The sequence below is a fragment of the Talpa occidentalis genome, unplaced genomic scaffold (assembly GCF_014898055.3).
Source record: "Talpa occidentalis isolate TD23 unplaced genomic scaffold, MPIMG_talOcc4v2.1 talOcc4.11, whole genome shotgun sequence".
NCBI classification, from domain to species: Eukaryota; Metazoa; Chordata; class Mammalia; order Eulipotyphla; family Talpidae; genus Talpa; species Talpa occidentalis.
Window position 1 is genome coordinate 72220951 of NW_023601104.1, and position 23401 is coordinate 72244351.

The 23401-nt window shown below is 42.2% G+C and overlaps 1 protein-coding gene and 1 non-coding gene across 3 annotated transcripts in view; both read left to right on the forward strand.

Moving 5' to 3' along the window:
* FNTB (farnesyltransferase, CAAX box, beta) overlaps positions 1 to 23401 on the forward strand; it is a 61783-nt gene that overhangs the window by 35192 nt on the left and 3190 nt on the right. For both annotated transcript variants that reach the window (XM_037503509.1, XM_054691072.1), the window contains exons 7-11: positions 3955 to 4041; positions 6917 to 7046; positions 9646 to 9778; positions 15463 to 15574; positions 16421 to 16535. In XM_037503509.1, the coding sequence (XP_037359406.1) occupies positions 3955 to 4041; positions 6917 to 7046; positions 9646 to 9778; positions 15463 to 15574; positions 16421 to 16535 (577 nt within the window). The remainder of the gene's footprint in view (positions 1 to 3954; positions 4042 to 6916; positions 7047 to 9645; positions 9779 to 15462; positions 15575 to 16420; positions 16536 to 23401) is intronic.
* On the forward strand, positions 13568 to 13671 carry LOC119239675 (small nucleolar RNA U13). Its single transcript, XR_005123952.1, has one exon. It is a non-coding gene; the product is annotated as a small nucleolar RNA U13 (small nucleolar RNA).

The following is a 23401-nucleotide window of genomic DNA, read 5'->3' on the forward strand; positions in this document are numbered from 1 at the left end:
ATCATGGGAGTGTTTAGCACCAGGATGGCATTGCTTGGGGAGGTGTAGAAACCTCAGGGCCCAGTAGAGTACCGTGGCATACGATTGCATAAACAGATTAGAAACATGTGGCTGAAAATTCTTTTACTCAAGAATTGTCTGATGTACCTATCAAGTAGCTTATTTACCTGGCAGGGGGTTGCTTACAAAGTATGTAGGGAATTCACTGAATAAGTCATTTCTCAAAGGCAGTGGGGTTTGTACACCATTTTCTTATTATTTCATCAGAGAAAAACATTTTTATGAGGCTTCTCTACAAAAGCTATCTTATTGCCTACTTGTAATGTGTGTGCATCTACACAATTTGATTAATATTCTGGCTTAGTAATTGGTTTGAAAGTATAGGCAAGAAGAAAAAATACATGAAAGTCGTGGAGCATAAAACACACTGCAGAGAAAAGGTTCCAGGCTGCAAGGCCTCTATAAAGGTGTCTTTTTTCTATCTGCAACCCATGTATTCAAACCAGAAAAATTAGACTAGGTGTATCTGTTGGAAAAACCGCTTCAACTCATATCATTTCTAATACCACTGTGTGTTTTTGTCCTCATATGAAGAATTCTGATGCACCACACAGGCTAAGGCCTTGGTCCTACAAGAATGCCCCCACTTCATACCCAATCTCAAGTCCCCAGGTTACCCACACTTCTGCCCAATTTGGCTACAAATCAGGTGTTCTTATGGCCCCCACTTAGGTTCAGTGATTTGCTGCAATGCTCACAGGACTCTTTACTTACAATTATCAGTTTATCATAAAGAAAATTAAAAGGATACAGATGAATAGCAGATGAAATATATAAGGCTAGGTCTAGAAGGGTCCTAAGCACGGGAACTTCTGGCCCACTGGAGCTGGGTGTGCCACCCTTCCATTCTGTGGATGTGTTCACCAGAAACTTTCCAAATCCCTTCACTTAGGATTTTAATGAAGGTGCATTATGTAGGCGTGCTTGATTGAGTCATTGACCATCATTGGCCTTGGGTGGTTAGCTGCATCTTCCTTCCTTCTCCCCTTCCCCAGAGACTGGGGAGTAGCCTGAAGTTCCAACCCCCTGATCACATGTCTTCTGGGAGTCACCTTATTAGCATAAACTCTGTTGTGGTTGAATGAAGCTTGTTATGAACAGCAAGACATTCCCATCATCCCTGTCACTCATTTAAGTCCAAGGGTTTTAGGATCTCTGTGCCACAAACCAGGGATGAAAACCAATTATCTATTTCTTATTATGTCACAAAATCCCAGTATCTGGCCAACAAAGACAATATAACGAGTATCGAGAGGCAGCATTGTGTTGAGTTTTCTTTCTTTTTTTTTTTTTAAAGATGATTTATTTATGCATACAAGAGCTGGCGTACAGGCCAGAGGTGCGGGGTGGGGGGTGAGAGGATTCACCATAGCCAGAGTGGTGAACAGAATAGGCAGATTGAGGGGCCTCCCTGGTGGCGCAGCGGTTGAGCGCTGGGTTGCGAAGCTGCCCGCAGCCTCTGCAGCGCCAGTTCGATCCCCAGCTGCTCCCCGGCCACCAGAGGAGGGTCCCACATGGCGCGCAGACCCCTCCTGCCGCCCGCTGCTCCCCTCAGCAGTGTACTTCGGTCCTTCTGCCTGCTCTGCTCCCTGCTCTGGCTCTGGTGAATTCTCTCACCCTCCCGCGCTTCTGGCTGTACCCAGTGTTTGCATAAATAAATAAATAAATAAATAAATCTAAAAAAAAAAAAAAAAAAAAAAAAAAAGAATAGGCAGATTGACCAAAGTACACTTCTGAGGGGAGGAGTGGATGAGTCAGGAGAGGTCTGCTGCACCATGTGGGTTGCTCCCAGGCTGGCTGGGAATCGAACTCATGCTGCAATGGCTGCAGACAGCTGCACAGGTTGCATCTCAACCCTTGCGCCACCAGAGAGGCCCCTGTGTTAAGTTTTCTTTAGGAAAAAGTTAAAAGATTTATTTTCCTCTACAGTCACTTCATTTTCATTCCTGTTTTATGGACATACTAAACTAATCCCTCCTGTCTTGGTGGGGGCGGGGATACATTCCATGACCTCCAATGAATGCCTGAAACCATAAGCCCTATATGTACTCTATTTTTTTCTATACGTATGTCCCTATGATAAAGTTTAATTTATAAATTAAGGTCCATAAGAGATTAAAACAATAAGTACTAATAAAATAGAACAAATATAGCAATGTGCTATGATATAAGTTTGTGAATGTGGTCTCTCAAAATATTAAATAATAAATATGACATGTAACAAATATACTTTTAGACCACAGTTTTGGTTACCTGCAGAAAGTGAAACTGCAGACGAGGGGGCACTACTGGATTCCAACCTAATAAACTCAGTCTTAAAATTTAGCTTTTTAAAACTTCCCAGGATTATTCAGCAGAAATAAACAAGCCCGACCAAGATCACTTTGGTTTGCTATCGCATACCTTTTTCAGATGTGATGAAACACTGGAGGGAGCGGGGATCACATGGGAGATGGCTCTGGGTAAAAAGGAACTTGGAGGTGGGGCACAGTAAGAGGATGAGGAGTAGTGGGCACATTTGAGTGATGTGACAACTGGTTGAATGGAGAGAGGAAGAAACAGTAAGGAAAAAGTTGTTTTTTGTTCTCTCAGTGTCTCAATGTGAGATCTAGGACGAGTGGTTTTGGCATCTCAGTTCTCACATTTATGAGAGGCAACTTCCATTTATGTGGACCCCTCTCTGCCTCAGAGGTTTCATTAGAATTTGAGAGCAGATACTTTTGAAGGAAATTAGATCAGAACCTCGAAGTTAGCTCATGGTAGATGGTAACATTTGGGCCTGGCACATACAATGCTGTATGTATCCAGGGCCTCGGGTGTAACTCAGCCTCTGCTGGGCTTTTGGCCAGTGTGAGCAGGCTGATAAAATTGCTGATAGGATAATAATGCTTGCAGCTTCTGCAGAGATTCTTTGAAATACCTCAGTAAGTTTGGCTTAGTAATGTCTTTATAAACTAGACTCTTCTTTCCCTTCTCTTTTATATTCCTTAGAAAGAGGATTGATAAATCACATCAGAAACAGTTTTTTGTCTTTAACATAAAATGAAGCTGAAATGCAAGATATTTGCAAAGCTATAGAAAGAAAAGAATGACAGTTTGTGGATTTTTCCATAATAAAAGGAGAGTCTGAAATAAAGTGTCCTGAGAATAATTAGGGCTAGCAGAATGGAATGGAAAGCATATTCCAAATCAAGTAGGATAACACTGAAAAAAAGAGACACACTTTTTAATTTAGAAGTGTGTGTATATGTATGTGTTTATATGGGAGGGGTGCTTGAAATCAAAGCTCTTTTCTCCCTCTAGAGACCTAAGGAACGTATCTGAGTGCTGTGATAACTCCCTATTGTGAACAGCACAGCCATTCCTGCCCCTTTTGTTTGGTCTAAGCAGTCACCGAGCCCTGGTGGCCTGCTCTGGAGTGAGTCTGTTTGTAGAAAAAATATAATTAACCTTTAATATGTCCTTGCATAAACAGACAGAAATCCAGTATCTAAAGCAGTACTGACATCTGAATGAATAAGTCCCTCAAAATGCCTGAGTGACACCATGAATTATAGGGAACCATTATAGGTTTTCAAAAGAAGTGCTCAATTCACTTTTGACATGAATTGATGTGGCTGTTATTTCCTCTGATGTAGATTTGTCCATGTGGAGGTAGGGAGAATAGAATGTCATGTTCTTTCACTGAAGCCATGCGGTGAGCAACTCTATCCAAATAGAATGTCAAACCTCTCAGTTGGAGACCTAGGAGGACTGACCCTGTGCCAAGAATGAGGACAGGAGGTGATTACAGCTTACAAGGCAAAGAGAGCAATTGCCCGGGAAGTTTAGTGAACCTTATTTAGGGCCTTCCTTAAAGCTTAACACCTTTCCCCTTTCTTTCTGTCCTTCCAGAAGTGCATACTGTGCCACCTCGGTAGCTTCTCTGACCAACATCATCACTCCAGACCTCTTTGAGGGCACTGCTGAATGGATAGCAAGGTGAGAAAATGCTATTTGTCCAGGCCTCTGATGTCTAAGAGGTGGTCAAGATGTCTGAAAGAATAAAGAAAACGAAAAAGAACTGGAAGGAAATAGAAAATCACAAGAGGTGTATCAGGGTTATAGGACTGTGCATTTCAAAAATGTACAAACTTTAGTTTTTCCAAATTTTCTTTAATGTTGCATTATAGTTTAGATTGTCAAGGACAAAAACTTGGGTAGAGGGTTGGTGGGTGTCTAAATGAACTAGTTTGGAAAGCAATTTGGTGATGTCTCAAAGATGCCCTAGCTGATAGTTAAATAATTCTACTCTTCCAGAGACCTGTACACCTGCATGAAAGAGACAAGCATGGGACTTGTTTATCGTAGCCCAGAAGTGGAAACAAACTAAGTATTCATAAGCACAAGACAGATATGTAAGGTGTGGCGTGGTCACATTAGAATATTAATAAAGCAGTTAAATGTGAATGAACTAGAGCTCCATGTATTATACGGATAAATTTCAAAAATGATGATGAGTAAAATAGAAGGGTGTTAAACATATAGATTAGCACATTTATTTAAAATTTGAAAACATGCAAAACAATTCAGTATTTTTTGTGGAGAAAATCATATGTAGTAATACAAATCATATGTAGTAATATAAAAGCGTGCATGGGAAGGATAAACACCAAATTCAGGATAGTGGTGATTTCTGGGGAGAAGAGAGCAAAGGAAATGAGATTAGTATAGGGCTACATATTTATACAGGAAAAAAAGGAAGAAAAAAACCTGGAGTATGTGTGATTATATCAGAATGAATGCGTTCTCTATATTATTTGCTGTGCTTTCCTGGACACTTAAGACATTTTCTAATTTTAAAAAAGAAGAGATATAATAGACACACATGTACTATGAAGAAATTACGTCCTAGCTGTATTATTCTACTTTGCGTTTCACATTTTTGTCAAAGTATTTATTACTTGTGTCAATATAATTTACAGCTAAATCAGATGATATATTATGATCATATTTACTCTTTTGTATAACTTTTATTTTTCTGGTGTTAATCATTCCCTCTTTTTAAAAATGTGTGTATCATGAATTCATTCCCAAATTTTCTGTCAGAGCTATTACTCGCAATACAGTCCAATACTTCAGGTAATGGATCAATTCTCGTGTGTGTGTGTGTGTGTGTGTGTGTGTGTGTGTTCAGTTAACCCTCCTGCCACTCTCTGACCTCCTGCTTCAGTCTGGACAGATTGCTTTTAGCTTGCCGCACAGCAGGCATCCAGAAACTTTCTTCCAACATAAAATTCACTTCATTTCTCTCCTTTGTTAAAGTCCCTGCCCTTCCTTCTCTAGGTTTGCTTACACATTTTAAGGAAGCACATTTTTAAGATCTTGCATATATATTTATTTTAGTCTCACTCTTAATAGTTTGTTTGGCTAGAGATTTCTAAATTGGAAACTGTATAAATTGTACTCCATCAGAATTTCTAAACATTATGCTACTATCTTGTATCTTTGCCGTGTAATTCATCACCAAGAGATAACCACTCTTTTGGTGTATATCTTTCCAGAATTCTAGAAATGAAGTCATATAATATGTTATCATGTTATAGCTTTTTTCATGAAATATATTTATAATGTCTTTAAATAACATCATTTAAAATAACTAAGTAGTATTCTGTTATACAGAGGTACCATAATTTACATAACCAGCCCCCTAATGTTGAGGTTCTGGGTTGTTTTTAATATTTTACTGTTATGATTAGGAATACTGTACATATTCTTATAATCTTATAGTCTGATCTTTGACACATTCTAACTTTTGTAGGATTAATTCCTAGAAATGACCAAATGACTGTATTTTGCTGGTTTGAAGATTATGCATATTTTTATGACTAGAAAATATAGCCTAATCCCTGGTAAATAATAATTATGATAATAAATAATTTGACTATGTAGGAAAATAGAATTTGAAAGATAGTTTTTTAGAACAGTTATAAAGATATATAGTATTTATTTCTTATAGAAACTTTGTGAAAATGGAGAAAAAGGGACAATATTAATAGTAGACCTGTACTCAAAGATAACCAGAATTGGCTATTATTTTTCTATTTCAATTTAACCCTATGGTAATCATACTATATGTGTAATTTTATTTTATTTTTTAGTGTGCATAGAAAAAGAAGAAAGGATAATAGTTTCCCAATAAAACACTCACCATTACCCATCCCCTCATGAGCAAATGCCCAGCCAAACAGGGTTGGCCCAAAGTTGGGCCACTGAGGTCCAAAAGTTTGCCAGAAGTCTAAGGCACCTTCTGGCAGGAAACTGTAGGAAAGAGGCAGAAGGGGCCAGGCAAGTCTAGTACCACAGGAACAAAATCAAAGTACAAATCAAGGTAATGGCTGCCATTGTCAGTCTCCCTACAGATCTCTCACATCTCTTCCAAGTATCTCTACATGTCTCAGCTCCATGTGTCTCTTTCCATGTCCCCCAAGTCCCTGGTGCATATCCAAAGCAGAGAAGCAAGCAGGCCCTTCACATGTCTCTCTGCTCCATGTGTCTTTCCTCTGTGTCTCTATGTATATGATTTTATAACTTTATCCCCAAAAGTAATATTTGAAGTACTATGTTTATGATGTAAGTAGAGTGTTTCTCAGGGTTGTTTTTTTGTTTGTTTGTTTTTTGTTTTTTTAAGGACAAGGCATCTCCTAAAGTGAATTAGCTGACATCTTTCCATTCAGGGTTGTGATGGATTATGCCCTAGTGTGAGGGAACTCATTCTTGGCCACCTGAGTGATCTTGCACTTACGCATGTCCACTCATCCATCCACTTGCTAGTTGGCACAGACTACTCAACCATCTTTTCTCCATGTCCTCCTAGGTGTCAGAATTGGGAAGGTGGAATTGGCGGGGTGCCAGGGATGGAAGCCCATGGTGGCTATACTTTCTGTGGCCTGGCTGCACTGGTCATCCTCAAGAAGGAACGCTCCTTGAACTTGAAGAGCTTGTTAGTAAGTGTCTGTTGATCTGTCCTCCTCTCAGACCCCAGGTCCCTGGTGATGTGACTACTTGGACACAGGCATTGGGAGGTTTGATTGGAAAAAGCTGGCAAAGTTCTTGCCTTGAGCTCACCCATTATAAGTACTGGGGTAAAGATTTAGCTTTAGCTGTTGCAGCTCTCAGCACTGTTCCCAGAAAGTGGAAGGGGTGAACATATACTCTCAGTCTTGATTCCCTTCTTCCTGCCTTTCTACTCTCCTGGAATACCCCCAGATATCTGGTATGAGCCTGAGTAATTTCCTTATACTTCCCAGAAATGTGCAGCTTCAGACTCTTAGAATTAGAGATTATTGTGTGTTTTAGAAAGAATCTTCTAGGAGAAAACTCTTCTATGAGAAGAGCTTCAAGGCATTCTGTAGTGACACTTTTATTACCGAGCAATTTATGTGAATATTTAACAGCTACATTTAAATGAGCCAGGGGAGCTGAATAATCCAATTGAGAAGGCAGCCTAAGAGTTCATGTCTAGACTCCAATATTCAGCATGAACTCAGGAAACAGTCAGCTTAAGGGAGAAACTAGTTAAACTGTCATTGGAGACCTAGTGTTCAAACATACACACATGCATAGCCACCAAGGAGAAGGTATCTGTGGGATGCATTTACTCCTCAACCATGACCTCAGAGCAAACCAGCTACAACTGATATGCAGTTCCTCTCCCCAAATTCAGATGTCAGACTCTCATTGTGGGAACTATTGTGAGCTTCCTAGAGAGTTTCTGTTATACTTCAAAGATCTATAACCAGCAGTATTTTGTCCTTCTCCTTTGGAGTCCTCCTGTAACATAGTCTTCATGAAGTTTCTGAAAGGTTCATGCTGAAATGGCCATCTTTGTGCACTTGGACTGAAGCATTTGTCAAACATTTCGAAATTTGTTACCAACAAGGCAGGAAATGTTAAAGTCCCATTTCCCTGGCAGAAATAAAGAATGTAATTAGTTAGTGCCTATGTTATAATGACAAGATTCTGGGTTTGAACACCAGCTCTACCACTTCATAATCACATAATCTTGTGGAAATTGTCTAATCTATTTTAGCTTTGAATTTTTTTCCTTTATAAGGTTGAGGTAACAATTCCTTGAAGGCTAAAGGAGAGAACATATATAAACAGCCTGGCACATAATAAGTGCTCAATTAATGTTAACATCTTTTTTTACCCAAACTACTGCCTCCCCTTCATTTGCTTTGGGAGAACCAGGACCCACATCTGAAGGGTTTTATGAGTTTATATAGCAAAAGGAAAAGAATAAACCTATGGGCTTGGGTGCTAGAAAAAACTAGTCTGACTAAAAAACCCTTAATCTGTAGGGTAAATAATAATGAATGGGTGTCCCCCCTCTTCCCTGCACTGTAGTACCTATCCTCTCTTTTCTGGAGTAATGCTTAGCCTACCTTCATTAAATGGCATTATCCATTTGAACCAAATACTGGTTCATTTAAGACCGATCAGGGTATACTAGTGCCTGAACCTACAATGAAGTTTTATTATGTCTTTCTTTTAAGAATTTGGAATTGTGACTCAGTGGGTGTTGTCTTGACAAGGATACACTTACAACTGTTAACTTAAAGGAGGGCTGGAACTTCTACCCTGCAGCCCTCCACCAAACCCACCTTCAGAGTGTCCTCCTTAGTGCCTATTTTCAGGGACCATTCAGACTACTGACAGTCCAGGTCCAGGGAAATATCTCTTCTGTACCCTTTCAGTTTGGTCAGGCAGCTCTGTAAGTCCAGGACTGGTGACTGAAGCTGACGTGCTGACCGGAGAGGGAAATAGAAAGGTCGTTATCTTCTCAGCCAGATGGTTTGCACATTCCTAGGGGCCAAACCCATGACTATCTTGATCTTGGTAGTAGAGTGTGTTTAGAGAACTTGGAGATAAGTGAGGAAGGGTGGTTATCACATGTGGTCACTGAGTGACACCGAAGCCATTTTACAGGTTCCAAATAAAAGATTTTCTTCTTTCAGCCAACCAGTTTCCTCTGGAGAGGGAAGCAGAAGCTGGACCAGACAGAGCTGTCATTGATAATCAGGACAAATGGCTTCTGCTTCCTGCTAGTGACCTTGGATGAATTTCCTCAGGTGCCAAGTAAAAGTCAGAAACAGTTTGAGATCCCTTGATGAGATGTAGCTTAAAATTCTACTTGCCTTCTTTCAGAAAGCTTCTCTGAGAGGAAAAGCGATTGGAAATGAGCCTCTGGTGGTCTTATCTTACATTTCCTACTTAAACCTTGCTTCTTAAGAAGCCAACTGACTTCTTTATTCTCAGCATCAGAAGCCATTTGGGACCCAGGAAAAGGTGGTTAGTTGTTTGTTAAATACTGAGTCGAGATCCATGCTGGCTGCCTTGAGAAGTTCTCTTTAAAGACGCCACTGTGTCTGTGGCCTTCCCCTGAGGGGAAGGGCAGGAAGCAGTCAGCCCAGATCTTAAGTGCCAAGAAGCTAAAAGACAGATGGGAAAACCTTCTCTAGACTCGCTTCTGGAGATTTTGTCTTGCTGACTTTTGTGTCTTTTAGCCTACAACTGCCTCTCCTATCTCTGTCTCATTCTCAGCAATGGGTGACAAGCCGGCAGATGAGGTTTGAAGGTGGATTCCAGGGCCGCTGCAACAAGCTGGTGGATGGCTGCTACTCCTTCTGGCAGGCAGGGCTCCTCCCCTTGCTCCACCGCGCGCTGCACACTCAAGGTGAGCTAGGGGCTGCACGGGACTGAGATTTCTCTGGGGCTCCCCAAGTCTGGAGTCCAGAGTGCCTTTCAGGAGGGTTGAAATGTCTGTCTGTCCTGGGTTGTGAGTGCTTCTGCCTTAGGGCCTGAATGGCAGAGGATTCAGTTCCAGCAGATAAGGGGTCTTGCTGCTTCAGTCTGGCTGTGGCTGGGAGGGGACAGGGGCCTTCCAGGGTGACTGTGCCTTAACTGGGGTGAAGCTACAGTTTCCCAAAGCTGTGATAGTCATGTCAGAACAGAAACCCCACACTAAGCACATGGTGGTGACAGTAATAGGAAAGGCAATTGCATAAAGGGGCAGAGAACAGGAACCCATGGAGAAGAAGCTGACAGAGTCTGGCTGGCTGCGTAGTTGCTGCCATTAAGAATGTTGTATTTTAACTTCATTGAAGAATCCTAAATGCAGGTTCTACTGCACTACTGGATTGGGGAGACCTGTGTTCATCTCTCTGGAGCTCAAATGTAAATGCAAACCCAAAGCAGTGGGACAAGCATGAATTCTGGGAGCCTTCCTATGTTAATAGCCTGCTAACTGGATCATTTTTCTCATTTATGTGAGAACAGGGTGCCTCTGAGGAAACCAGTGGGAGAGGGAAGTCACAGCTGCCCTGATGCGGGGCGGGGGTGGGAGGGGGTGGTGGTGTGCTGACTCTGTTCTTGCGGTGAGAGCCCTTGGCCCAAATCTTTTCTTTAGACTTAGTAGTTGGGTGATTTAATTACTCAAGTGTAGGCATGATTCTTCACTAGCCCTGTCTCCCATTTATACATATATGGGGATTCTTCTTGTTGGTTCTTTTTGATCCTCTTTCTTTAGTTTCTTAACTTCATTTGAGTTGTGGCCACTTGTGTGTGGAATTGAAGTAAACAGAGCCTCTTCCCTAAATTCCTCTGTCTGCCGTGAGGATCCTTCACCCAGTCCCTCCCAGGCCAGGCCTGGGGCGTCCGGACTTTCATCTCAGGGCATTAAAACATCAGTCCCCTGACTGTGGAGCCTCATGGTCTCTGACTTGGCTACTATAGTAGGGAATTCCCCAAGAGTTTAACATTCACAGACCAGAAATAAATTGGGGTTTTGGTGATCTCTTTATTTGGAGCTAGTGAGGTTGAGCCCCTGTTAAAACCATTAACCTCTCACAATCTATCCTTGGCAGAAATAAGAGGTGATCATTCTGCAGTTGCCAGGAAAATCTGGAACAAAATATAACAGGAGCTACCTGCCAAAATCTTCAGGGGGCCCTGGGTGACATTTTATTGTATCACAAGGACTAGTTACATTCAGAGCTTTGCTTGTGGAAGGGTTGCCTGGAATCTTGGTGCTTTCTGCTTTTTTCATGGCCTAGGACAAGGCTCATGTTGGACTGGACCAGGCAGGGCTCAGGGATGAGGGGAAGCTGGGACTCAAATGCCAATGTTGGGATTCAAAAGAAGTTGCAGCATTGAAAGATAGACACAATATACTGTTATCAAAGTTAGGTTTCCAAACAGTGTGTATGTAGTTCCATTTGTTATGTATATAACTCCACTACAACTGCTACTATCATTGGCAGCTGAGACTCACCATAAGCCAAGCACTCACCATAAGCCAAGGACTACACTAAATAATTCACGTATATTCTCTCATATGTTCTTCAGAACAATCCTATGTTATTCCTATTTTTCAGGTGAGGAAACACACAATACAGTGAGGTTAAGTGACTTGCTTTGTAATACCTCACTGCTGCCTGCAGTGGCATCACAGCCCTGCGTGTATCCACTGCAGGTGCCATCAATCAAACCTAAACATGATCTTTAAAGAAATGCAAATAAAACAGTGGGGCACTATTCATTTTTTACTATCAGACTGGCAGATTTGAAACCTGATACCCTCTATTAGGAAGAGTGTGGGCAAACTGGTACTCTGCTCTGTTAGTGGAGGGCAGTTTGGAGATACTTATTTCTATCCATCAAATGCACTGTTAGGAATTTATCTACAGATATATATTCAAAGGATGTCTGTTGAAGTGGAGTTTTCATAGCAGACGACCCAACTGCCTCCAAAGGTTATCAGGGAAACATGACCTGGCCTTATAATTGCTGCATTCAATGGGCTGAAATGGGACACTCTCTGGGGCACAACCTGGAGTGTGAGAGGCCACGCCGAGAGTGGTGTGTGCACACAGGCAGCATCTGCACTGCTTTCCCTGGAAGCCTGTGGAAACCTTTTAACAGTGGCTACAGTTGGGAGAAAGGTAGGAGACAGAAGAAGACTTACTTTTTAAATTTTATATCCTTCTGAACTGTACTCTGGCTTTGTAAATTTTTTACCATGGACATTACAGCTTTCACTTTAGTAAGTGAATGGATACATTTTTACAAGGTGAGGACCGCAGTGCTGAGACCATAAGAAGGGACTGATGCCCTTCAACCCAATAACCCTGGCTGGGCCCTGACTCAGCAAGTGGCGTGGCAGATGCACCAGGTGACTGCCTCACGCATGTGTGTAGAAGACAGTATTTGAGTGTAAGAGTGAATTATTTTTATTTAGAATATTGGTGAGTTGTTTCATTTTTCTGAAGCAGTAAGAAAGCAGCAAACCCATGAGTCTGTGTTTGGATTGATAGTTACTAGTTTCTTGCAGGTCCTGTGGGACACACCTCAGGCCTGAATTCTCCACTGCTGATGTTGAGCCACATGTGGCTGCACTTGTGTGTTACAGTTTGGAAAGATTTTCAATTTCTTAGATTAAAGGAACCTTTAAAATGCAAAATGACATTATAATGGGGATCTGTAATTTAAGGAAGAGGTATAAAGGATTTAAAAGACTGATTCCAGTGCACAGGTATCACCCTATAATCATCTCCTTCATCTCACTATGATTATATGAGCTGGTGTGCAAGTTCAGGATCTCTGGAATTTCTTGTCAAGTTTCTGAACTTTGAGTTTTTCAACTTCAATAATGTAGGAGGTAACCCAAATACTCTATAATCTTCTTAATAATAAACATGACTTCCTTTTTGAATTCCAATTTTAGAGTTAGGTTATCATTTATCTTATAATAATAGTCTTATTTCTTAAAGCATAAGAAATAAAGGTATATTTTGTATGGCTGTTTAATGCAGTCATCCTAATTTTTTTTAAATAACAGTTTTCTTGAGGTATAATTCCCATACCATACAATTCATGCATTTAAAGTCTATAATTCAGTGGTTATTAGTGTATTCACAGATTTATACAACTCTTGCCACCATCAATTCTGGAATTTTCATCACCCCCTAAAAACCCTGAACCCATGAAATATGCTTTCCTAAAGAAGAAATCACAAAGCAAAAATCAATGGTATGATTACAGCTTATATGTCAACTGTACATTTATAACTGTTTAAAAATCACATAACCAAAACAAAAGAATGAAAACACAGGGGAAAGCAGGTGTAGCATATGATACCAACAGGGGATAAGTAGAATCAAAACCTAGATTAATAAAATTGACTGTTGGATTTCAGAGGACAAAGGACAAATAGATGCTCTCAAAAAGAAATGCAACTAGTAAACAAAAGTTGGGGGGAAATTTCAAGGACATGCAGATCAAAACAAATGACCAGGCTGGAATATAATACAGTAAAATTTTAAATTCTGATGGCTATATAAATTCTTATAAAGCAGTTTCTCAGTGTCTACTGAAAACCTTAGAAAATGTTTATTTACTCCCTTTAACTGAGTAACACATTCCTGTGAACCTATTTGAAGGCAATAATCCTGAGCATAGAGATGAGAACCTTGTGTGGCCCCCAAGTGTGGTGACTGGCTGCTCCTGCTGGCATGTGAGAGGCGGTTCCCTCAGACCTGGTCCTTCCATCAGCATGTTACCCATCTGATGTGAAAAATAAATAAATTAAATAGAGAAGATTCACAAGTGCTTATTGCAGCATTTTTTATAATTGTAAGGAATTGGAAGTAACTTTGGAGAGAAATAGAAGAAGTGGTGAAGTCCCATCATGTAAATCTCAGTCACGATCTATGTCTGTTTTCTGCTAAGTCAACTGTGCTCACAAGTGGGAAAAAAAAAAAAGAGGGAAAATAGTTAAATTCTGCCAATGCTTCAGCAAGCATGTGTCCCCAAGTGCGCCCGAGACGGGAGACCTGAACCTACCCTTCCTTGCATTGGGCTCAGTTCCCGGGGCCCATTCTACGGTGAGGATCCCCAGGGGCCCAGCATGACTCGGGTGTTGGAGGTGAGTGGTTTTGTGCACGGCCCCAAATGACAGTCCAGTGCTGTATGTACCTCATCCATGCTCAACCCAGAAAACGATGCTCGCTTTCCGACCATCCCCATCTGTTTCTCTTGTTTAAATTTTTTTTTAAATGACTGCTTTCTGTCCTTTTCTTATTGAAATATCCCACAATTAAATATTTTGCTTATATGTCCTTTTTATTTGCTGCATTGATTGTAAGCTTAAATTTTTACCAGAGAAGATTCTGTACTCCTATATATGAGAGTTTTGGCCCAGGGCTTATGTGGGTGCAGTTACCTTGTGTGTCCACTTCCTGAATGGCTTTTCAGAATGATGGAATGAAGATGATGTAGCAGAACAGAAAAGCTATGTCCATAATGTTAAATGAAAAACATAAGATACAAAATTATAATAATTATAGCTATATAGAAAGATGCCTAGAAACAAATGAAGATGGAAGACAGAAAAGTTAGCTTTTGATTGCCTTTTACAGATTGTTTGGTTATCTTTGGAGTCAGATATCAAAGAATAAAATTGACCAAAGAATAATGCATATCCTATGTGTGTATTTTTAAATATCAGTTCCCATGTAAATGTTTCTGCATACATCTGTCTATTGACAATTTGTCCCTTCTCCCCACTTACTGTGTGACCCACAGAATCTTTGACCCTTGAACTTCAAAATGAAGAAACTCTGTTGCTTGTCAGTACTTTAGTGGGATTGTCAGAACTGCCAGGGCCAATAGATAGACCAGAAGGGCAGTTACTAGTAATGCTTCTTAGGAATTTTTTTTTTTTTTTTTTTTTTTTGTGGGACCCTCGCAGGTGGCCAGGGATCGAACTGGCGCTGCAGAGGCTGTGGGCAGCCTCGCAACCCAGTGCTCAACTGCTGCGCCACCAGGGGAGGCCCAGGAAAATTTTTAAGCCAAGAGAAAAGTTGGAGAATTCTCTTTGGATTTAGAATAAACTCAGACTCGGGGGGGTGGGGGGGGGGGGGGAAACACATTAACATATCCTTACCACATTCCCCGAAGAGTCTCTTAGCTAAGGAGAGTCTAGCTAGCAAGGTTCTGAAACGTGCTAGAGGAAATGTTCTAAGCACGGAGTAAGGAGTTGTGGACCAAGTCAGGAGCTGAACAGACATCAATCTGAAAAGCTGAGCCTAACAGCTAGTCCGTGCCCACCAGAAATGTGGCTTGGGATGTCATCCAAGGTAACAGGGTGGCCTTCACGTTTAACTGCTGCTCTTGGACTCATGTCAAGTTGCTGGAAAAGGGACATGTCGTGGCTCTTGGGTAAAGAGAATGTAATTTTCAAAATGATTCCAGGAGGTAGACAAATAGAGGGAAACCATTGGGTGATGAAACACGAAGAGGTTGTTGATTCCGTGCTGGACTTTCACCAGGCTGAGCAACTGATCCTTTGCCTTTTAACAGGTGACCCTGCACTCAGCATGAGCCACTGGATGTTTCACCAGCAGGCCCTGCAGGAGTACATCCTCATGTGCTGCCAGTGCCCTGCCGGGGGGCTTCTGGATAAACCTGGCAAGTGAGTAACTTCTCTCTGGGGAGGGAGGGGTAGGAAGGCAGAAACAGGTGTGCAACTTGGCCTACTCATAGCTGCTCTCAGTAGGTTTAAAAGTCGGGGTGTTCGATTCCATCCATCCATCCAGCTGCTTGATGGGGACAAGCACCTTAATCAGGAGAGGAGTGCCATTGACCCAGGCACCTATGGTGCCTTTCTCCTAGGTTACGTGTGCATCCCCCCTCCCCAGAGAAGTAAATAGATTGCTGGGTTGGTAGCTTTCCATGTTTTCTTTTTAAAAACAAACAAAAACTCTAAATGGATTTAAATAGAACAGATATAGGAATTTAAAATCCCCGAGTGCTGTAAAGAGATTATAATCACAACTGTTGTAGAGTAGATTAGTACCTTTATGTGCCATAATAAAAGGAAAAGGGAAATCAAATTAATCCTGCTCCCTTTGCCACTTGCCTCCTCCACCATGCCCCCCCCCCACATCTCTGCTCTTACTTCAGCATCCAGAAGGCCCAGATAAAGACTGATCTCCAGCAAGAAAATCTGACCCATTCATAGACAGTCAGTATTTTTCAAGAGACAGGTATTAATTTAGCACGAGCACTACCCTGGAGAGCCCTTTAGGGAGCCAGCGGAAGGGACCAGCTCTGAAACGACTGGCCCTGCTCTGGAACAGAGCTGACGGAGGGGGCTTTGAAAAAATGCCACTGGGGAAAACCAGGCTTCTTAGAGCAAGCTGCGTGGAGGGCAGGGGTATGTATGAGTGCAGCCTGGCCTCTGAGTCTGTGGGTAGGGGCATTGCTGGGGTTTGGGGGAGCAGAGGAGCTCCTGCTCAGAGCCATCCTGTCCCCACAGGTTGCGGGATTTCTACCACACCTGCTACTGTCTGAGTGGGCTGTCCATAGCTCAGCACTTCGGCAGTGGAGCCATGTTGCACGATGTGGTCCTGGGTGTGCCCGAAAACGCTCTGGTAAGGCCAACTGAGGAGGCATAACACCCCTTCTCCACAGGGTCCCAGGATAGGGGACTCCACCTAGAGAGCTCTATGTGGGCCCTGCGGGTGGCCACCTGGGAGCGCAGTGTCCCCGCCGCTGGTTTATAGCCCGTTCGTGAGGAGGCAACTGTGGAGGTAACACATCTCGACAAACTCAGGGTTCAGGTGAGGGGTCCTCTGTGACTTTATCTTAGAGTCTGAGACTGGACCACTTACTGTTAGTTCCTTCTCCAAAGATGTCGTCCCAGGGACGCCTCAGCTTCTGTGTGGCTCTCCGGAGTAGCCTTCTCAGCCCACTTTCTGTAAACGCAGTCACCCATGGTGCCTTGTGGCCTTCATAGCACTCGCCACAATTTGTATTAGGTGCGTTCCACTCATGTTTGTCTGCCTTCTTCAAGATCTCTCAGACCCATGCGGCAGGATGTTCGCCACTGCATCCAGCCCTTGGCCTGGTCACAGGAGACGACGGGAATCTGACTGGTCAACCATAGCCACCAAATAATGAGACCTGTGCAGATTGTCAAGAAAGATTTCCAACAGAAGAAATGCATATGGCCAATAGAGGCAGGAAAAGAGGCTCAAACTCACTAGTAATCAAGAAAGTCAAAGTAACAACCACTCTAGCTTTTTCAAGTCTTAACATTTTTCTGTATTTGTTGGTGCAACTTCCTTCCATAGTCCCACCCCCCACCCCCCTGTGTAACCTTGTCCTAAATTTGACATTTATCATGCCCGTAGATGTTTCTGTACTACTGCTATTATGTATATATCCATAAACAATGTTTTCCAGCTTTTTCTAATGGTATCTACTGTGCCACTTACTCTGCGCTGCCTTTTTCTCTGACCATCACACTTTTGAGGTTTGTCTGTGTTCATGCGTTGCTGTAGTTTGCTCCTTCGAACTGCTGTGTGCTCTTCCTTGGATAGCCATTCCCTGATTTCTTTCTCTGTCCCTCTATCTGTGACCATGGAGATGGTTTCAGGTGTTGCTACTACGACTGTGGTGTGAGGACATTCTGGCTTTCATTTCTCTGGTTGGCACTTGCAGGGCTGGAGAGAATTGATTGCGTCTTGGTCCTCACTAGATGGCACCGCGAGTCCCTCCCTAATGCAGGCCTTTCAGTTACACTCACAACAGTACTAAGCTGAGCCCACACTTCCTAGTCAGACTTCTTTTATTAGATTTAGATCTAAGAAATTTATAGTTTTGTGTCTATTCATAATTGAGTATTTTCCACTATATTTTGTTACTGATTCTTCCTAGTGTTTTATATTTATATTTTGATTTTGTATACAGCCACTTTACAGAACTCTGTTCACGGTTGTAATAGCTTGTCTTTAGAGTCTCTTAGATTTTCTGTTTAGAATATAATGTCGGGGGCGGAGCAACATGGCGGCGAGGAGACGCTGCGAGTAAGATCTCCCATTAAAAAAAGTGAATAGGGAGGAAAAGCGGCAGGTCCCAGTGAGAACTGGGACACGGAAGATAAACGGGTGACGCCAGCGAACTGCCCGAAGAAGAAAGTGGCCATAAAAGAGGACCAGAAGGGAGGGAAGCGCAGAACCCTGCTCCCCTCCCCCGCCCACAGAGGCGGCACTCTCCGACCCGCAGAGAGGAGGGAAAGAACAAACTAAAACGACCAACAAGAACAAACGACGCAGCAAGCGGGACTGTGAGTGGAAAGGAACTATTGCAGCCACCACACCCCGTGAACGGGAGCTGTGGAGAACCCCGCAGGATCCGCCGCTGCGGTGAGTGAACGGCTCCGGGCGCCATTGAAGAGAGACCCCGCCCCCGGGGAGGAGCCCAGCACCAGCACACAGCCCCGGGCCGCCTGGTAAGCTTGCGCGGAAAGGCGGCGCGCTGGAAAAACAGGCGCGGATCGCGGTCAGGATTGCGCGGAACAGCGGCGCGCTGGAAAACCAAGTGCGGATGGGAATCGGGATCGCGCGCGGAAAAGCAGCGCAGTTGAAAAGCAAACGCGGACCCAGATCGCAGCTGCCCAGGTCCCCGCGCCTGCGACCTAGGCTTGCGGGGAGACGCGCGGAGGCCCTCACTGAGGTGAAGGTCCCTCCTTGAGTGAGCAGGCCCAGGCGCCCAGGCACGGGAGCGGGATTCAAAAGGCGCCATTCCCGCGCCACTGAACTGGGCTACAGCCTGAGTCCTGGAACTGAGGGCTTTGGAACTGACACCCGGGGCACGAAACTAGGGGCATGGGTTCCCCACGACGGTGGGGCACAAGGCAGACACAGCACCCCAAAGCCGTTGAGGCTTACCCTACCATTCCCGCTCTATTCCCTGTCCCACGGGGTGGAAAATCAGCTCCCCAAGGGCTCCAGGAGAGATCTCTGGCGCCACCTAGTGACTTGAAGCCAGCAGAGGCGCCTAGAGGAGCCAGTGGCCAGCTGGGGAGTTAGCCCACGCCGGGCCCCTTCCGACCAGTAGTCTGAGCCCACAGGGGGAGCGAGCACCCACAGCCGGGGCAGACCAGGCGCGCAGAAGAGTGTGCCTGAGTCCGGACGCACAGGGAGTGTGTCCCACATCACCATCTTAGATCAGGGACATTTCTTCAGTAAAGACTACCTGCAGAAGGCTTCCTCAGGAGCCAGAGGTGAGTGGGGGAAGTTCGCCCACGCCAGACCCCCTTTGGCCTGCACTCCAAGCCCAGAGGGGGAGCAGGAACCCACCGCCGGGGCAGACCAGGCACACAGGGGAGTGTGTCCCCACATTGGCATTTTAGAACAGGGACCTTTCTCCAGTAAAGACTGCTTGAAACTGACAGATGACTCCTGGAGGAACCAGAGGAGAGCAGAGAAGCTCACCCAAGATGCCGGCCAGTCCCAACTACACAGTGTCCCAATGCATACGGCAAATTAGAAAACAGACAGTAGGGAGGAGAAGAACCACACGCAACCTAGCAACTCCCCAGGGAAAAAGCACACCACAAAAAGGAAAGCAGCCCCCAGATTGCAACGACAGTAACTTGGAAGAACTTCTGAGCCTTCCAGAAAGAGAATTTAAAATTGCCGTGATTAAAAAACTGACAGAAGTCATAAAGGAAAACAATGATAAGGGAAAAATAATCAACGATCAGAAGAATGAAATTGAGTCCCTAAAGAGGGAAGTAAAAGAAATGCAGGAGATCAAAGAATTAATGGAAGAACTAAAGAATTCTGGGAAAAGCAATGAAAGCAGAATAGACGAAATGGAAGAACGAATAAGTAATCTTGAAGACACAGAAATAAAAAGAACCAAAACAGAAAAGGAAAGAGAAGTACGAAGGAAAAAGAACGAAGAAAGACTTCGGGAACTATCTGACTCCATGAGGAAAGGAAATATAAGAGTTATAGGAATACCAGAAGGAGAGGAGAGAGATGTAGGAACAGAGAAAATATTCAAAGAGATAATTGAAGAGAACTTCCCAAATGTGAAGAAGGAGCTGAAAATTGATATACAAGAAGCAAGAAGAACACCAAACTTCCACGACGAAAGGAAAAATACAGCAAGACACATAATAGTAAAGCTCCCAAGAATCCAGGACAAGGAAAAAATAATGAAGCTGGCAAGAGGGAAGAAACAGATAACATTCAAAGGAAAGCCAATCAGGCTGACATCAGACTTCTCCGAAGAAACACTACGGGCAAGGAGAGAATGGAGGGACATAGTCAACAGACTCCAAGAAAACAGATGCCAACCAAGAATTCTCTATCCCGCAAAGCTCTCCTTTCTCTTTGAAGAAAGAATATGGACCTTCTCAGACAAACAGAAACTCCGGAATTTCATTGCAACTAAACCCCCACTCCAAAAAATACTACAAGGAGTCCTAAAGCCAGAACCTCAGAGGGACGAATAACAATGAAAGAAGGCCAAAAAAAAAAAAAAAGTCATTAAAAGAATAAATAAATAAAATCAAAGGAAAGACAAACACAATGGCAAATATAGATGCTAACATATCAATATTAACTCTAAATGTAAATGGACTAAACTCTTCAATAAAAAGACACAGAGTTGCAGCCTGGATTAAGAAACAAAACCCAACCTTTTGCTGTCTCCAGGAAACACATTTAGCTACAAAAGATAAAAATAGGCTCAAAGTTAAAGGATGGAAAACAATCCTACAAGCAAATGGACCAAAAAAGAAAGCAGGAACAGCTATACTTATATCAGATAAAACAGATTTCAAACTCAAAAAGATAAAAAGAGACCCCAATGGTCACTACATTATGATCAAGGGGACAATACTTTAAGAAGAAATAACACTCATTAACATATACTCACCAAACGAAGGAGCACCAAAATATATCAGACAACTGTTATCCTCTCTGAAAACAGACATCAGAGAAAACACATACATAGTGGGAGACTTCAACACACCACTATCAACAATGGATAGATCAACAAGACAAAAAATAAGTAAAGAAACCAAAGCTCTAAATAAGGACCTAGAGCAATTGGGCTTAACAGACATCTATAGAACACTAAACCCCAAAAAAACGGAGTACACATTTTTCTCAAGCGCACACGGAACATTCTCCAGGATCGATCACATACTGGGGCACAAGACAAACATCAACAGATACACCAAGATTGAAATCATATCAACCATCTTTTCTGACCATGAAGGCATCAAACTAGAAATAAACCATAAAAAGAAGGCAAGGAACTTTCCTACCTCGTGGAGATTAAAAACCACACTACTGGAAGACCCCTGGACTAATGAGGAGATCAAAGAAGAAATTAAAAAATTCTTTGAATTGAACGACAAGGAGGACACCAATATCCTAAATGTATGGGATGCAGCAAAAGCAGTAATAAGAGGAAAATATATAGCAATAGAAGCTCACATCAAGAAACAAGAAAGAACTCAAAGAAACAACCTAATCTCGAAGCTCAAAGATCTAGAAAAAGAACAACAAAAAAACCCCAAAACCAGTAGAAGAAAAGAAATAATAAAAACCAAAGCAGAAATAAATGAAATTGAAACTAAAAAAACAATCCAAAAGATCAATGAAACCAAGAGCTGGTTCTTTGAAAAAATCAATAAAATAGACAAACCCCTAGCCAGGCTCACAAAGGAAAAAAGGGAGAAAGCACAAATAAACAGGATCATCAATGAAAGAGGAGAAATCACAACGGACACAGAAGAAATCAAAAGAATAATCAGTAACTACTATAAACAGTTATATGGAAACAAGTTTAACAATCTAGAGGAGATGGACAAATTCCTACAACTCTACAATCACCCAAAGCTAGATAAAGAAGAAATAGAACACCTAAACAGACCAATTACAAGCAGCGAAATTGAAATGGTAATCAAAAACCTCCCCAAAAACAAAAGCCCGGGACCTGATGGATTTACAAATGAATTCTACCAAACATTCAGAGACGAATTAGTGCCTGTCCTTCACAAACTCTTCCAAAAAATTGAGAAGGAAGGGACAATACCAAACACGTTCTATGAAGCCAACATTACACTAATACCAAAACCAAACAAGGACAACACAAAAAAGGAAAACTACAGGCCAATCTCCCTAATGAACACTGATGCAAAAATCCTCAATAAAATTTTAGCTATCAGAATCCAACAATGCATCCATAAGATAATTCACCACGACCAAGTAGGATTCATTCCAGGGACACAAGGATGGTTTAACATCCGAAAATCAATCAACGTTATCCAACACATCAACAAAAAGAAATATAAAAACCATATGATAATATCAATAGATGCTGAGAAAGCTTTCGACAAAGTGCAACACCTATTCATGATAAAAGCCCTTGAAATTCTTGGGATACAAGGAACATACCTCAACATCATAAAGGCCATCTATGACAAGCCAACAGCCAGTATCATTGTCAATGGTGAAAAGCTGAAAGCAATTCCATTAAGATCTGGAACAAGACAAGGATGTCCACTCTCACCACTGCTTTTCAATATAATACTGGAAGTCCTAGCCAGGGCAATAAGACAAGAGAAAGACATCCAAGGAATCCAAATAGGTAAAGAAGAAGTCAAACTATCACTATTTGCAGATGATATGATAATATACATAGAGAACCCCAAAAAGTCCACAGAAAAACTAATTCAACTCATCAATCAGTTCAGTAAAGTGGCAGGATACAAAATCAACACGCAAAAGTCAGTAGCCTTCCTATACACAAACAATAAATCTGAAGAAGAAGAAATCAAAAAAACCATCCCTTTTTTTATTGAAACAAAAAAAATCAAATATTTGGGAATAAATCTAACAAAAGAGGTAAAGGACCTATACAAAGAAAACTATAAAACACTGTTAAAAGAAATAGAAGAAGACACAAAGAAATGGAAAGACATCCCCTGCTCATGGATTGGAAGAATAAACATTATTAAAATGGCCATCCTTCCAAAAGCAATATACAGATTCAATGCTATTCCAATCAAAATTTCAATGTCATTCTTCAAAGAAATAGAACAATTATTGATGAAATTCATATGGAATCACAGAAAACCCCGAATAGCCAAAGCTCTCCTGAAAAAAAAAGAAGGGAATGGAGGCATCACACTCCCAGACTTCAAACTCTACTACAAAGCCATAATCATCAAAACTGCATGGTATTGGAACAAGAACAGACATACAGACCAATGGAATCGAATAGAAAATCCAGAAATAAACCCACAGATTTATGGTCAACTAATCTTTGACAAAGGAGCAAAGACTATGCATTGGAGCAAAGAAAGTTTGTTCAATAAATGGTGCTGGGAAAACTGGGTCGCTACATGCAAAAGAATGAAGCTTGACCACTACCTCACACCATACACAAAAATCAACTCAAAATGGATTAAAGAACTAGACATAAGACC